Genomic DNA, 15,065 nt, shown 5'->3' on the forward strand with positions numbered 1-15,065 from the left:
AACTTAAATACACGTGTAAACTTAATGCTTTCTGATAATAACAAAATCACGAGACTTTAGATTGCAATTATCTTAATGTAGTATTTCTTATTTGGCAATCAAGTTTCCTAAAGGCTGTGCCAGTAAGCCATTGTTTTGCCTCCAAAACAACACTGCCTCCCTCAACCAATGGAAGATGGACCGGGACAATCTGTTTATCTCAAGTTTTTTTTTGTCATTTGGTGCTGCAGATGGCAGAAAAAATATTGACCTTTTAAGCAGTAAAAATGCTCATAGACAGAGGGGATTGATTCATTTCCACGAATGTTCATTCAAACATTGGGAATCTACTTGGCTACAGTGGCTTTGTGGTTGAAATGATGGATAAATAAAATCGGCTTTTAAGCCACATCAAAACTAATACATTTACATTGAATATTATCAAAAGGCTGAACATTATTGGGGTATTTATTTAAGCTATATCATCCAACCTAAGACTAGAGATGCCGTGCACTAGTGAATCTGGTGTACAGAATCAAAGGTTTTCCTTGTATGATTTCACTAAGACATTCACTTACACACACACACACACACACACACACACACACACACACACACACACACACACACACACACACACACACACACACACACACACACAGAGAGATCCTGCATACATGCTGATGCTCTTTTGCGGTTATAAAGCTGCTGCTATAAGAAATCTTGATATAGGTCAAGCACAGAGTACTGACAGATGCAAGAGCTTTATTCATACAAGCACTTAAAGAGCTTGTTCTGTACAACGTTTTTAATGGGGAGAGGATTAATTTGTCACGTGCATATAAACCAGTGCAAGTTTCATCCAAATGTGGGGTAAGAAACTAGAATACATTTATTTAAATCTAATTATTTTTAATATAAAATATACAGTGGTGCCCTAACGTGATGCCTAGAGGAGATATTTGTTTTTAATGACCGTACAAGTTTGATTAAACCATTAAAATATGAGGAAAATATTTTATATTTGTTTTAATATTTTCAGTATGAGGGAAGACCAAACCCCAAGCTTGGTTAAGGTATTTATCTGGCAAAATTCTTTGGCAAAAACTAGCCTAGTCATACACAATCAATTATTCATATTATATTGGTTTTCTCTTGTTTTTGCATGTGTTCATAATTTCTTTGTATGACAGCCTGGCCAAAAATTATGTCTGCACAATTTGGCGAGATTGATTGCTTTATCACAAATAAAACAATCGACTTCAAGCTCAACTACGTTTATAATATGTTTAAATCTTCAACCATTTCTTATTAATATTTGAATTAAGCGTGATGTCAATTTTCCTAAGCTGGGACATCATACATTGAGTGTGTGTGTGTATATATGTATGGATGGATGGATAGATAGATATACAGTGTGTGTGTGTTTATATAAATATATATATATATATATATATATATATATATATATATATATATATATATGGATGAATGGATAGATATATAGATATACAGTGTGTGTGTATATATACACTCACCTAAAGGATTATTAGGAACACCATGCTAATACTGTGTTTGACCCCCTTTTGCCTTCAGAACTGCCTTAATTCTACGTGGCATTGATTCAACAAGGTGCTGAAAGCATTCTTTAGAAATGTTGGCCCATATTGATAGGATAGCATCTTGCAGTTGATGGAGATTTGTGGGATGCACATCCAGGGCACGAAGCTCCCGTTCCACCACATCCCAAAAAACCTCTATTGGGTTGAGATCTTGTGACTGTGGGGGCCATTTTAGTACAGTGAACTCATTGTCATGTTCAAGAAACTAATTTGAAATGATTTGAGCTTTGTGACATGGTGCATTATCCTGCTGGAAGTAGTCATCAGAGGATGGGTACATGGTGGCCATAAAGGGATGGACATGGTCAGAAACAATGCTCAGGTAGGCTGTGGCATTTAAACGATGCCCAATTGGCACTAAGTGGCCTAAAGTGTGCCAAGAAAACATCCCCCACACCATTACACCATCACCACCAGCCTGCACAGTGGTAACAAGGCATGATGGATTCATGTTCTCATTCTGTTTACGCCAAAGTCTGACTCTACCATCTGAATGTCTCAACAGAAATCGAGACTCATCAGACCAGACAACATTTTTCCAGTCTTCAACTGTCCAATTTTGGTGAGCTCTTGCCAATTGTAGCCTCTTTTTCCTATTTGTAGTGGAGATGAGTGGTACCGGTGGGGTCTTCTGCTGTTTTAGCCCATCCGCCTCAAGGTTGTGCGTGTTGTGGTTTCAAAAATTGTTTGCTGCATACCTCAGTTGTAACGAGTGGTTATTTCAGTCAAAGTTGCTCTTCTATCAGCTTGAATCAGTCGGCGCATTCTCCTCTGACCTCTAGCATCAAGGCATTTTCGCCCACAGGACTGCCGCATACTGGATGTTTTTCCCTTTTCACACCATTCTTTGTAAACCCTAGGAATGGTTGTGCGTGAAAATCCCAGTAACTGAGCAGATTGTGAAATACTCAGACCGGCCCGTCTGGCACCAACAACCATGCCACGCTCAAAATTGCTTAAATCCCCTTTCTTTCCCAATCTTGACATTCAGTTTGGAGTTCAGGAGATTGTCTTGACCAGGACCACACGCCTAAATGCATTGAAGCAACTGCCATGTCATTGGTTGATTAGATAAATGCATTAATGAGAAATTGAACAGGTGTTTCTAATAATCCTTTAGGTGAGTGTGTGTGTATATATATATATATATTAGTGCTGTCAAACGATTAAAATATTTAATCGCAATGAATCGCATTAATGTCATAGTTAACTCGCAATTAATCGCACATTTTTATCTATTCTAAATGTCCCTCGATTTCTTTTTGTCCCATTATTTTTTCTCATTTTAATGCTCTTATCAACATGGAAAAGTGGATCGGCAGTAAGTTTGTTCTTAGTTGTGGTATCTATGTGCAGTGCTTCTGTCTGAAGTCATCCATTGTCGTCTGTCTTTGACGAGGGGGGCATCAGCTGTGTGCTTGGCCATCAAGTGGCATTACAGACTGGATGTGCTGCGCGCAGGGCTCTCAAGTGTCTCGCATTGAGCGTGACAGTCATTCATTTCGGTCTTTTGTCAAGCACTCCCGCCACACATTGTATTTCTCCCGCAGAAAAACTATTTATTATATATTTAATATGCCGCAGCGCCCAAAATTTCTCTGACCGCGCAGCACTCACTATGGAACCGGCAGGAATCAAGCGCGTCTCCTCTAGTGTTGTTAGTCGAGCTACACAATAGCCAATCAGAAAATAGCACTATTGTATCTGTGTAAGATTTAACGCAACAACCAATGAAAAGATTTTTTAATTGTCATGAAACAACCCACTCAACCCAACGTAACGTTAGCCTACTACTCTTTGGCCGGCTCAGGCTCGCAAGCCCAAACAAGTGTATGCGACGTGCCTGTTGTTTTGTTCCCGATCTAGCTAGATCCGGTGTGGTGTTGTAGTTTTTCTAACCTTACTAGTTGTATTTATTATGTCTATGGTTGCAACAGCATGTGAAAAAAAATGACAAAGTTTGCTAGGCCAAAAAGTACGTTAATTTTAAAAAATTTACGCCATTAAAATGGGTTTTATAACGTTAATAACGCGTTTAACTGAAATCACTAATATATATATATATATATATATATCTTCTCTCTGGCAGAATCTGCTGGCTTGTTTCCGGAGCGGTTCGGACAGTTTCACTGGAGACGCGTGTGAAGTGAAAGTCGCGGCCCCGTCACACTCTCCTTCAGCAGAGGCCGAGTACATGAGGATCCGGGCCATGGCTCAACAGGTACACCTGCACACCGGCACACCTGCACACCTACACACCTGCACAACTGCACACCTACACACCTGCACACCGGCATACCTACACACCTGCACACCTACACACCTGCACACCTCCACACCTGCGTGCCTACACACCTGCACACCGGCACACCGGCATACATACACACCTGCACACCTACACACCTGCACACCTACACACCTGCACACCTACACACCTGCACACCGGCACACCGGCATACCTACACACCTGTACACCTACACACCGGCACACCTGCACACCTACACACCTACACACCTGCAAACCTGCACACCTACACACCTGCACACCTACACACCTGCATACCTACACACCTGCATACCTACACACCTGCACACCTACACACCTGCACACTGGCACACCTGCACACCTACACACCTGCATACCTACACACCTACACACCGGCACACCTACACACCTGCACACCTGCACACCTACACACCTGCATACCTACACACCTGCACACCGGCATACCTACACACCTGTACACCTACACACCGGCATACCTACACACCTGCACACCTACACACCTGCACACCTACACACCTGCATACCTACACACCGGCATACCTACACACCTGCACACTGGCACACCTGTACACCTACACACCGGCATACCTACTGACCTGCACACCTACACACCTGCACACCTGCACACCTACACACCTGCATACCTACACACCTGCACACCTGCATACCTACACACCTGCACACCTACACACCTGCACACCTACACACCTGCACACTGGCACACCTACACACCTGCATACCTACACAGCTGCACACCTGCATACCTACACACCTGCACACCTACACACCTGAACACTGGCACACTGGCACACCTACACACCTGCACACCTGCATACCTACACACCTGCACACTGGCACACCTACACACCTGCACACCTGCATACCTCCCTCACCTCATTTCATGACTAATAATTACTGACCAAGGCATACGCAGAATAAAGGGGCGGGGCCTGGTTGAGTTAGTTAGTAGTGTGTTAAACTAGCGGTTATGGTAAGGGGCGGGACTTTTCCCAAACACACTCGAAGCACTCGACTAATCACAACACACTGATCCAGCGACCAATCAGAGCACAGTCTGCTTTTCAGAAGGAGGGGCTGCATAGAGACAGGAAGTAAATAGACTGTTACTGACAGACTGGGAAGAGAGGAGCTGCAACAAAGGAGAATATGGGAAAAATAATCAACATTCAAGCAGGAAAACCTGTTCTAGTAGAGCCCAAAATACAACATCTACACCTTGTAAAAGGGCATAATATGGGTCTTTAATAAACAGCTTCTTGGCTCTTTTTGTGTATAATTTGTTGTTTATAACGGTTGGATTAATTTTCTTCTTCCAGGTCTTCATGCTAGATACGCAGTGCTCACCTAAAACTCCCAGCAGCAAGGAAGGGTTTGAGCATGCTCAGTCCTGTGTTCTGATTATTGAGCTTCCAGCTGATCAGCAATCCAACGGTCAAGCACAGAAGAGGTGAGAGGATGGACATTTAAACTCAGACTGCAGATATTTATTATTTTAATAACACTGTATATTTAATGACTTGATACAGAACTGCAAGCGAGGGGATGCATCGCTCCCAATATTCAGTTTAGTTGTTGATCAATATTGGTTTCAATGACTGATACGTAAACTGCCACTCATCCATAGACCTGATATTAAAGAACCACTTTTTATAACTTATAATCCAAAATGTTAAGTAAAATAAAGTATTGTTAAATTACAGATTAAAACTGAAATGTTGTTTTAATCATACAGTAACCTGTGCTTGTGTGTTTTCTTCTCTTTCACATGCTGTGCTTGACACAGAAAAATTGGGTAAGGCCACTGCAAACAAAACCTGCGTGCCTGACTGTTCTTCCATACTTTTTAAAGTCCCCCTGTAGTCAATAATTGTATCCCTTAAAACTCATCTTTGATCACCAAAATGACATATTTAAATGTTTTTTCCTCAAAAAAAATTCTTCTTGCCTTAAAATATCTTGAATGTAACTCAACACCCTTTCCTCATTTAGTATATGCGGTTCTATGAATATGCAAATGAGCCCCGCCTCCACTCACTCACTCAGCTCAGAGATCCACTCGTTGATGATCACACGTTGATCTGATTGGTTACAAGGTAGTTTGTGACGTCAGAAACACCAGCGATTTCAAAGCATGTTTTTGAGACGGTCTTTGGTTCACTGCAGTTTTAAGGAGAAAATACTCAGCAATGTCGACTTATGAATTTACACATGGTTTGTCTTAAAGCATATTAAAACACAACATAGACATTTAAACAACATTAAAAGCTTATTTTCACCACAGGGGGACTTTAAAGTACCGGTAATGTTTTTATCACCTACAAAACAGGGTTATACACTGCATGAAACTGCATTTGTTTAGATTTTTTGTATAACAATTAGGGATGCACCAATATGAAAATTTTGCCGATACCACTAATAAAATTGTTTTTTTTTTTTTGGTACGGTTCGCTTTCACACTGCTCTTTTTGCAAGTGAACCAAAATTTGTAAACAAAACCACACGTGTGCTAAGATCGTCCATTCATTGGACAAGGATTCTCAAGTAGGGTAATCAGGAAGTGCAAAAAAGGCTCAGCATGGAGATATTTCATACTGCAATATTTGTTCTTTTACTAATTTTGTGTTATTCTGTACAAAACGCTATATGAAGAAACTAATGAGTATCATATGATACAATGTCATCTATACGATGTTGTAATTCGGATTTTGAGAAGATGACGATGTGCTGCAAGACGGTTCCGGCGGAGAGAACATGCTCTCATGTGCGCCTACCATGGCATGCTGACAGTGGCACTGTGCACGACTCATTTTATCAAATGTAGTAGGCTACAACAGATCACTTTCCCATAACGCAACTCCGACTACGGAAGCCTGTTAACTCAAAGGCGCAGTGCTTTCTTGCAATTGGGTCGGTTCATGTTCACACCGTAAACGAACCGTACCAGAGTTCGTTTGGAACCGTACCGAGACCACCTCTTCAGCTGGGTCTCGGTTCGGTTGTTTGGTCCGCACCCGAGTTCGATTGCTGTATTCACACCTGCCCAAAAGGTCCGCACCAAGGGGGGAAACGAACTAGAGTTCGATTCAATCGAACCAAACAAGGCAGGTGTGAATACACCCTTAGATTTCAAATCCAAAGCCTGATTACAAAAGTCTCACCATTAAAAGCCATGTTCTCATTATTTTTTTATGTAGCCTATGACCTTAATTGCATTTCCTTTTATGAAGTGATTCCAATCATATTTCAAGCAATTAAAAAAAAATTTGCTTAAATATATCAGCCAAATTTTCTTATCGGGCCGATAACAATAACATTAAAAATGAACAGCTGATACCGATATATCGTGCATCCCTAATACCAAAGTATACAGGGCATGGAATTGAAACAAAGAAATATCATTGTAGGACATCGGTCTTTCATACGTACTACTTCTCGTGCTTGTAAATTAAATTCTAATCCTAAATGATCCGTTTAAAGAGAACCGAATGAATGTTTCTGTGCAGGATTCCCTTCAGGACTCTGGTGGTGAGTTTGCTGTCCCATCAGGTGCTCCTGCAGAACCTGTATGATATCCTCTTGGAAGAGTTTGTGAAAGGCTCTGGGATCTCTGAGGGCCAGGCCAGGGTCCCGGCAGTGTCGGGGCCCCAAGGCGCAGGCTTTCTCCGCTACATCTCCATGCAGAACCTGGCCATCATCTTCGACCTGCTGCTGGACTCGTACCGTACAGCGCGGGAGTTCGACACGCGTCCCGGCCTCAAGTATCTGCTCATGAAAGTGTCAGGGGTGTGTGGAGCTGCGAACTTATACCGCCAGTCTGCCATGAGCTTCAATATCTACTTTCAGGTACATTTACATTAATAAGACAGTTTTTGTTTGTTTAAAAGCAGAGTGTCTGTTCATTATTTTGATATATTGCATGTTCAGATATTCATGCAGAAATGTTTGAGCAGCAATTTGCAAATCAGCATATTGTAATGATTTCTGAAGGAAATTAGCAAAAATCTAACCTTTCATTGAAGTAAAAGAATAAATCACATTATGAAGTAAATGCTTTTCTCCAAAACACGCTGGCCATAATTATTGGCTCCCTGTTATTAAATAATCCCTGTTGCTTTTTGAAACCTCCTTTTGCCAAGATATCAGCTCTGAGTTTTCTCCTATAATGCCGGATGAGTTTGGAGAACACCTGACAGGAGATCAGAGACCATTCCTCCATACAGAATCTCTCCAGATCCTGCAGATTCACAAGTTCCTGTTGGTGTTTCTTCTGTTCAGTTCAGCACACTCATCTTCTATAGGGTTCAGTTTAGGGGACTGGGACGGTCATGGCAGAAGCTTCATTTTGTGCTCAGTTACCCCTTTTTGTGTTGATTTTGATGTTTGTTTGGGACTGTTGTCCTGATGGAAGATCGAACCACGGCCCATTATAAGATTTCTAGCAGAGACAGTCAGGTTTTGATTTTTTGATGTCCAAGACCTCCAGCAAAAAAATAGGCCCACAACATATAAGATCCAGCAGTATATTTAACCGTAGGCACGGGGTACTTTTTATCCCTGTTTGCACCGAACACATTTGGTGGGTTTGCTGCCAAAAAGCCTTTTTTAGTTTCATCTGACCACAGAATCCGGTCCCTTTTAAAGATCCAGTCGTGTCTGACAACTGAATATGCTGGAGTTTGTTTTTGGAGGAGCGAGGAGGATATTTCTTGAAACCCTTCCAAACAACATGTGGTGATGTAGGGGTTGTTTGAATCTTCTTATTTATTTTATTTTTTTTTGTAAGCTTCTGACCCCCAAAACTCAAGTAATCTCTGCAATTCTCCATCTGTGATCCTTGGAGAGTCTTTGGCCACTCAAACTTTCCTCTTCATCTTGATATATAGACAATATAGACACACGTCCTCTTCCTGGCAGATTCATAACATCTTTAGTTGATTGGAACTTCTTAGTTATTGCCCTGATGGTTAAAATGGGGATTTTCAATTCTTTAGCTATTTTCTCACACTTTCTATTTTGTGATGCTCAACATTCTTTTGATGCACATCAGAACTATATTCTTTGGTTTTACTCATTGTGATGATGAATAAGGGAATTTGGCCTTTGTGTTTCGTCATATTTAAACTCCTGTGAAACAAGAAGTCATAGCTAGACAGTTTCATGTTCCTAAGTCACCCTGGTGTGCTAAAAAAAAAAAAATACAGTAATTGGGAATATACTTCAGAGATATTTTATTATATTATTTATTTCATAATGTGATTACCCCCCGCCCCCCCCACTTTCAATTCTTTTACTTCAATGAAAAGTTAGATTTTTTTAAAAATTTGAATGAAAGATCAAAAGGATAAACAATGCAGATTTATTTTTTACAGCCATTTTTGATCATATTTACCAGGGGTGCCATTAATTCTGACCACAACTGTATATTAAAAATAGTATATATGTATAAATGAGCAAAAGTTGTTAATTTCTGATACTAATGAATTTCAAAAATGAATTTTAAAAGCATTTTGCTGCTGCTGTTCTGACACACTCTAGATGTGTGAAACCATACTGTGTTCATTTGTGTTTTTTAAGCGTAAAAATTCAAAATTTCAAATGATTTAACTGGTGAATATCTTTGTGCATCATCTCAATATGCGTTCCTGTTCGGTGTTCAGGCTTTGCTGTGTGCAATGCTGACGAACCAGGAGAACATGACGGTGGAGCAGGTGAAGAAGATCCTGAGTGAAGAAGAGGAGGGCGGCTCAGACTCGTCCCAGCAGTGCTCCTCCGAGGATGAAGATATCTTCGAGGAGATGGCCCAGGTGAGTCCTCCTCGTGCGCGTGAGAAGCGTCAGTGGCACGCTCGTGTCCCGTCTCTGAGCACACAGCCCTCCAGCAGCGCAGACTGGGCCTGGCTGGTCAAACGTCTGCACAAACTCTGCATGGACTCGTGCAACAACTACATCCAGATGCACCTGGACCTGGAGAGCAGTTTAGGGGAACAACCCACACACCGGGCCGACCCACTCTTTTTCTTACCGCTTTTACATTCGGAGACCTCCACGCCCTCGACCGGGGGCCCGTCGGGTCACGGGACGCCGTCAGAAGACAGCGTCCGCCTTCACCTTGACGAAACGCCCTCGGATGAGACGCACAGTCCCGGTGGAACGAGTGCAAATGTCCCCCAGCTGAGAGGAGACCGGAGAGACGGAGCCCGTAAGAAGGAGTGGTGGGAGAGTGCCGGAAACAAGCTGTACACCATCGCCACCGACAAAACCATCAGTAAACTCATGATCGAGTACAAGAAACGCAAGCAGCAGCAGCAGCACAATCACACTGTGTTCCCCAAAGATCCCAAAGCAGGAGAGAAGAGGGGCGAGGCGGGGACCCCGCGCGGGCCGGACCCCCCGGGACCCGCGGGACCCCCGAGGCCTCAGCAGCTGGTGGAGCAGGGGCCGATGCGACACTCCTTCAGCGCGGGGCCCGAGCTCCTGAGGCAAGAGAAGAGGACCCGATCGGGCTCCACGGCCAGCTCACACAACATCTCCTTCAGAGACTCTGAGGCACAGATACAGGTGAGGCGGGACGGGTATCACATGAGCGACCGTCACTCGCATGAATCAGTTTAAAATCATGAACGATGCATTTACCAAAGTTGACATAGTCCTCGTTTACACCGTCAGTGAAATGTGACCCAATTCCGATGTATTGCTCGTATGTGACACAGATTTATGACCGTGTAAACAGGATAAAAACGCATGCATTCGGATATTTCAAGATCGGTTTTCAGGCCTCGTTCATAAGTGGAAATAAATCAGATATGTGCTAATGCAAATATCAAGTAAACAGGCAGATCGGATTGTCTGAGGCATTAGGCTACGTCTCCGCGGTTTAATGACGAGAGCAAATGCAAAGGTGTCGTCGTAGGAGAGGAATGTGGACAAACGTTGACACGACGTATCAAAGGTTGGCTTGATCATCCTAAAATTGTGGACGCTCTGCTCCTCGTTAAAGCCCGCCACACTATGCTCCCACAAGTCCTGAGATCTCTCTCGCACACAATAACTCAAATGAAGTTACCATCAAGTTTAACCTAATTTTGTATTTTTAGCTAAGCAGAATCATGAATATTTCTATTCTGGTGTCACCATTGACCTGATCATTCCTGATATAACACCAATGTAGCATTTGAATGAAACGTCCTTTTTATTAACTGTTTATCATGTGTCTTAGAAGTAATCATATTTTAAGCCAATATTTTGGCTTTATTTAAAGTATCGTGAGAGTATAATATCATATCGTGATATAGTATCATGTATCGAACCGAATCGTGACACACCTACTATTTTTTTAACATTAAAACAATTTTGCTACATATTTTGTTTGGTTGTATTTCCTTAGAAAGGTATTAAACCGATTGTGACATTAATAGAAGAATGTAGAGTCAAATTACCGAACTTTCAGCAAAAGTAATTGCGTTTTTTTCTGGAATTGCAGATTTCTTGTATGGGACTGATATTCTTTTATGCATATTTTATGTTATGTCGATTTTCCTGCCCAGGCCTGGACCAACATGGTCCTCACGATCCTGAATCAGATCCAGGTGTTGCCGGACCCCACGTTCATGGCCCTCCAGCCAGCCGTGTTCCCCTGCATCAGTCAGCTGACCTGTCATGTGACCGACCTCAGAGTGAGGCAGGCGGTGCGCGAGTGGCTCGGGCGAGTGGGGCGCGTTTATGACATCATCCTGTGATGCTTTACTCTTCGCTCATATATTCTGTGACGTCTAACTTTGCTAACTATTTTTACTGTGGTACACAGTGATCTCTGTGTAATACAAAACCCTTCTGCGAATGTTCTTCAATATCCATGCTGTTATATTCAGAATCTATATTTTTATTTATTTATATCTCTGAATGTGTATTGGCTTTAAATGTGTTATGTTGTTTTCCAGGGTGTTTTTCTCTCATCTAACCCTTTAAAACTTACACTTTAAACATTTCAAGCAGTTAAAGTCATTGCACAGTGAAAAGTGGACCTTAATGCACTTTCGTTAATGCTTTGATTAATATATCTAAAGCATGAACTTGTGCTTTGCTAAATGCAGTTTTATGTTAGTATTATAACAACATAGTTCATGTACATATTATACAATGCCTTAAAATAGAAATAATCAGAGGAATTAGCTTAAGTTAGGTATTTAATTCTGAACAAAAACACTGTACAAGACATTATGTCCTTTTGTAGAATCAGCTATAGTTTAAAATCAGTATCCGGGATGTGTTGGCTTCATCTCGGTTTGTTTGTGTCTGTAAATCTGGAAGCATTGGAGTCGCGTTCAACCTTCACAATAAAGTTGTTTAATATCTAATATCCAACGTCCATCCAGTCAGGCAGAAAGTGTGTGCCATAGATCCCACTACCCACAATCCAACGGGAATCTATGGTTTTAAACATCAGATACTAGTTTTAGAGTTCACCAAACAAACACTACATCTGACTAAACTTGAATAAAGCAGTGAGAAATAAAATCTACAATAAGTGTAGTTTTTATAGCTGCACCGTATGTTGTCTTAAAAACATAAAAGCCACTTGTAGACGCTATTATCGCAAACAGTTGAGGGATCTTTTAACTGGAGACTATTTACAATCTATTTATTAAAACTGGATGTGTTTGCACTTTTAGATGCATACAATTTTAACGCTTTATCCCAAATATATTTTATTCCTTGATCTAGAACTGCAGTTGTTTGAATATTCAGTTTTGTCTTCAATCATCTGCATGTATTATTTATATGTTGATTTTTATGTGTGTGTGAATTATTAAGAGAAATTTGCTCAACACTTATGACAAGCTACAAAGAAATGGTATGTTATTTGAAAAAAGGCTTCTGTGCTGTATACTTCATTATGTGCAATGTGAACTATGAAAATCTGGACCCATATACAGATATTCTTTACATGTATCCACTGCACACAGCCTATGTTGCATAATCTTAGTGAGAATGTGTAATCTTTTGCTCTATTTGCTCATATTTGGTTGTGTTTATGGACACTGCTTGGCATAAACAACAGGGGGAGATTAAACATGATGTTGAAAGGGACCAAAGACAAATTTATGTGACAAATGTATATTCAATATGAAAATTTTCAATTCTGAAAAGCTATTATGTACTTTCTTTTTAGCAAAACAAAGTTTTTTTTTCTTCAGTTGAAAGCCTTATTTGTCCAGAGTCCATGTTTTCATTTTTCGTAGATTCTTTTTTTCCTCTTCTTTTTCTTTTCTTCTTTTTCTTTCTTTTTCTAGGTACACACCTACACACATTACAAATGTATAATCTACATTTGTCGGTTTTGTGTCGGTTTTGTAAGTAGTCGACAGCACAAAAGTTCTGTTTGAGCAGATTGTGAATATGTTCCGACAGTGTTTTGTCTGGACAGAAATAAGGACTTTATGGATATTTTTAGAGGATGTTTTGTGTAAACGATTGGTTTGAGACTAAACTTTCAGTGCTTGGTCTAAATCCATAGGAAAACACTATGGATTATGTTGTGCAGACTTAAGCTAAACATAAAAATACAAGCCAAAACAGATTTCTGTGTAATACTCAAAACATGTCTTAATTTCAAAATGCCACTCCATTCCTAGTGCACTAACATTAATCATCCCATAATGTACCACGCATATATATATATTATTTTACATACGATGGCGAGGGTATGTTAGTGTGGGTTTGGAGGAAGTGCGCTCAGTACTTGTTTACTACACGCTGTTTATTATCAAACTTCTATCAATCAACTGCAGTACATGTGCATTACGCTGAATGTGTTCTGAAGTGTTTATTGGACGATCATTTATGTTGTAAGTGTTGTAGAATAAACAAGCAGAGTTACAAACCGTGTGTGTGTGTGTGTTTTATTATTGGCAAGACTGACTGGCCAGTTTAATCTGTTTAATATTACTATTAAATCACATATGCACATACAAAGCAAACTGATTTGCAAATTTTGTATGTATGCAAATTTTATAATATCCAAGGCACATACTTCTAGTAATTGTGCAGTTAATTATCAAATTGTATTTTCAGAAAGTTTTGGAATATTTTTCCTTTCCCCAAATTTGTCACTACCGAAAAACACAATAATAGATGATTGAATAAGGCTTATATTGACCTATTAATATTTTGTTTATATCTACCTTGTAAATATATTTTTTGCTATTTTTAAAAAAAGTTTAAAAAAAAACAATTACAATTTTAACAATATTTCAAGTGTAATTTATAAGAGTTGTTGTATTTTGAATCCAATCTTTCTTTGTAAAAAGGCATTAAGTTAATCATTCTTATTTCAAAGTTAAGGATTCATTAGTTTGAATATACATTGCACCAAACACTATAATAACATCTTAGTTGATAAATCAATATACTTTATTTTAGGCAAAACATGCATGTTTCGGTCATGACGGCAGATTTTCGGTAGTGACAGTAACGTATTGGTACACTCTCAGAAAAAAGGTACAAAAGCTGTCACTGTGGCTGCACCTTTTCAAAAGGTACACCTTTGTACCTAAAGAGTGCATATTGGTCCCTCAAAGGTACATATTGGTACCAAAAGTGTATATATTAGTACCTAAATGGTACATATTAGAACACTTTTGAAGGGTTCTGTCCCAGAGTTTTCTGAGAGTACAGCGACCACATTACTGAATTTGAACTCGCATACACACTACTAAAACATACTAAGATACTAATGATTATTATTATTATTTCCCCCAAATAAATGATTATGTGTTCCCTTTTGTCACTACCAAAACAATAATGACATGTTTCGGTCATGACTGTCCGGTAGTGACAATTTTAGATACTTTTGAGCCTAACTCAAAGAGGTTACACATAATTTTAAGGTGTCATTGATACAGTGTAGGTTATTATAAAATTAAGTACTGAGTAACATTAAGCAACTACATGTACTTACTATAGGGTTAGGGTAGAATTAGGATTTGGTTGAGGGTTCGTTGCATGTAATTATGCATAATTTACTGTTATTACTATAGTAATTACATGTAACATAATGTAACAAGAACTCTGTAAAATAAAGTGTTACCCTCAAAGATGCTAATAAGCACATGGTTACCTAGCACAGTTCTGACCAGCTATACACACACAAAAACTACA

General features: G+C 40.0%; 1 protein-coding gene across 2 annotated transcripts in view; it reads left to right on the forward strand.

Moving 5' to 3' along the window:
• arfgef3 (ARFGEF family member 3) overlaps nt 1-13,788 on the forward strand; it is a 103,515-nt gene extending 89,727 nt beyond the window's left edge. For both annotated transcript variants that reach the window (XM_077224061.1, XM_077224052.1), the window contains exons 31-35: nt 3,691-3,822; nt 5,226-5,356; nt 7,413-7,752; nt 9,567-10,466; nt 11,453-13,788. In XM_077224061.1, the coding sequence (XP_077080176.1) occupies nt 3,691-3,822; nt 5,226-5,356; nt 7,413-7,752; nt 9,567-10,466; nt 11,453-11,644 (1,695 nt within the window). In that variant the 3' untranslated portion in view covers nt 11,645-13,788. The remainder of the gene's footprint in view (nt 1-3,690; nt 3,823-5,225; nt 5,357-7,412; nt 7,753-9,566; nt 10,467-11,452) is intronic.
• Nucleotides 13,789-15,065: the final 1,277 nt, after the last annotated feature.

This window comes from Siphateles boraxobius, unplaced genomic scaffold, assembly GCF_051911475.1.
Source record: "Siphateles boraxobius isolate OS27281-9 unplaced genomic scaffold, OSU_SipBor_1 122, whole genome shotgun sequence".
Lineage (NCBI taxonomy): Eukaryota > Metazoa > Chordata > Actinopteri > Cypriniformes > Leuciscidae > Siphateles > Siphateles boraxobius.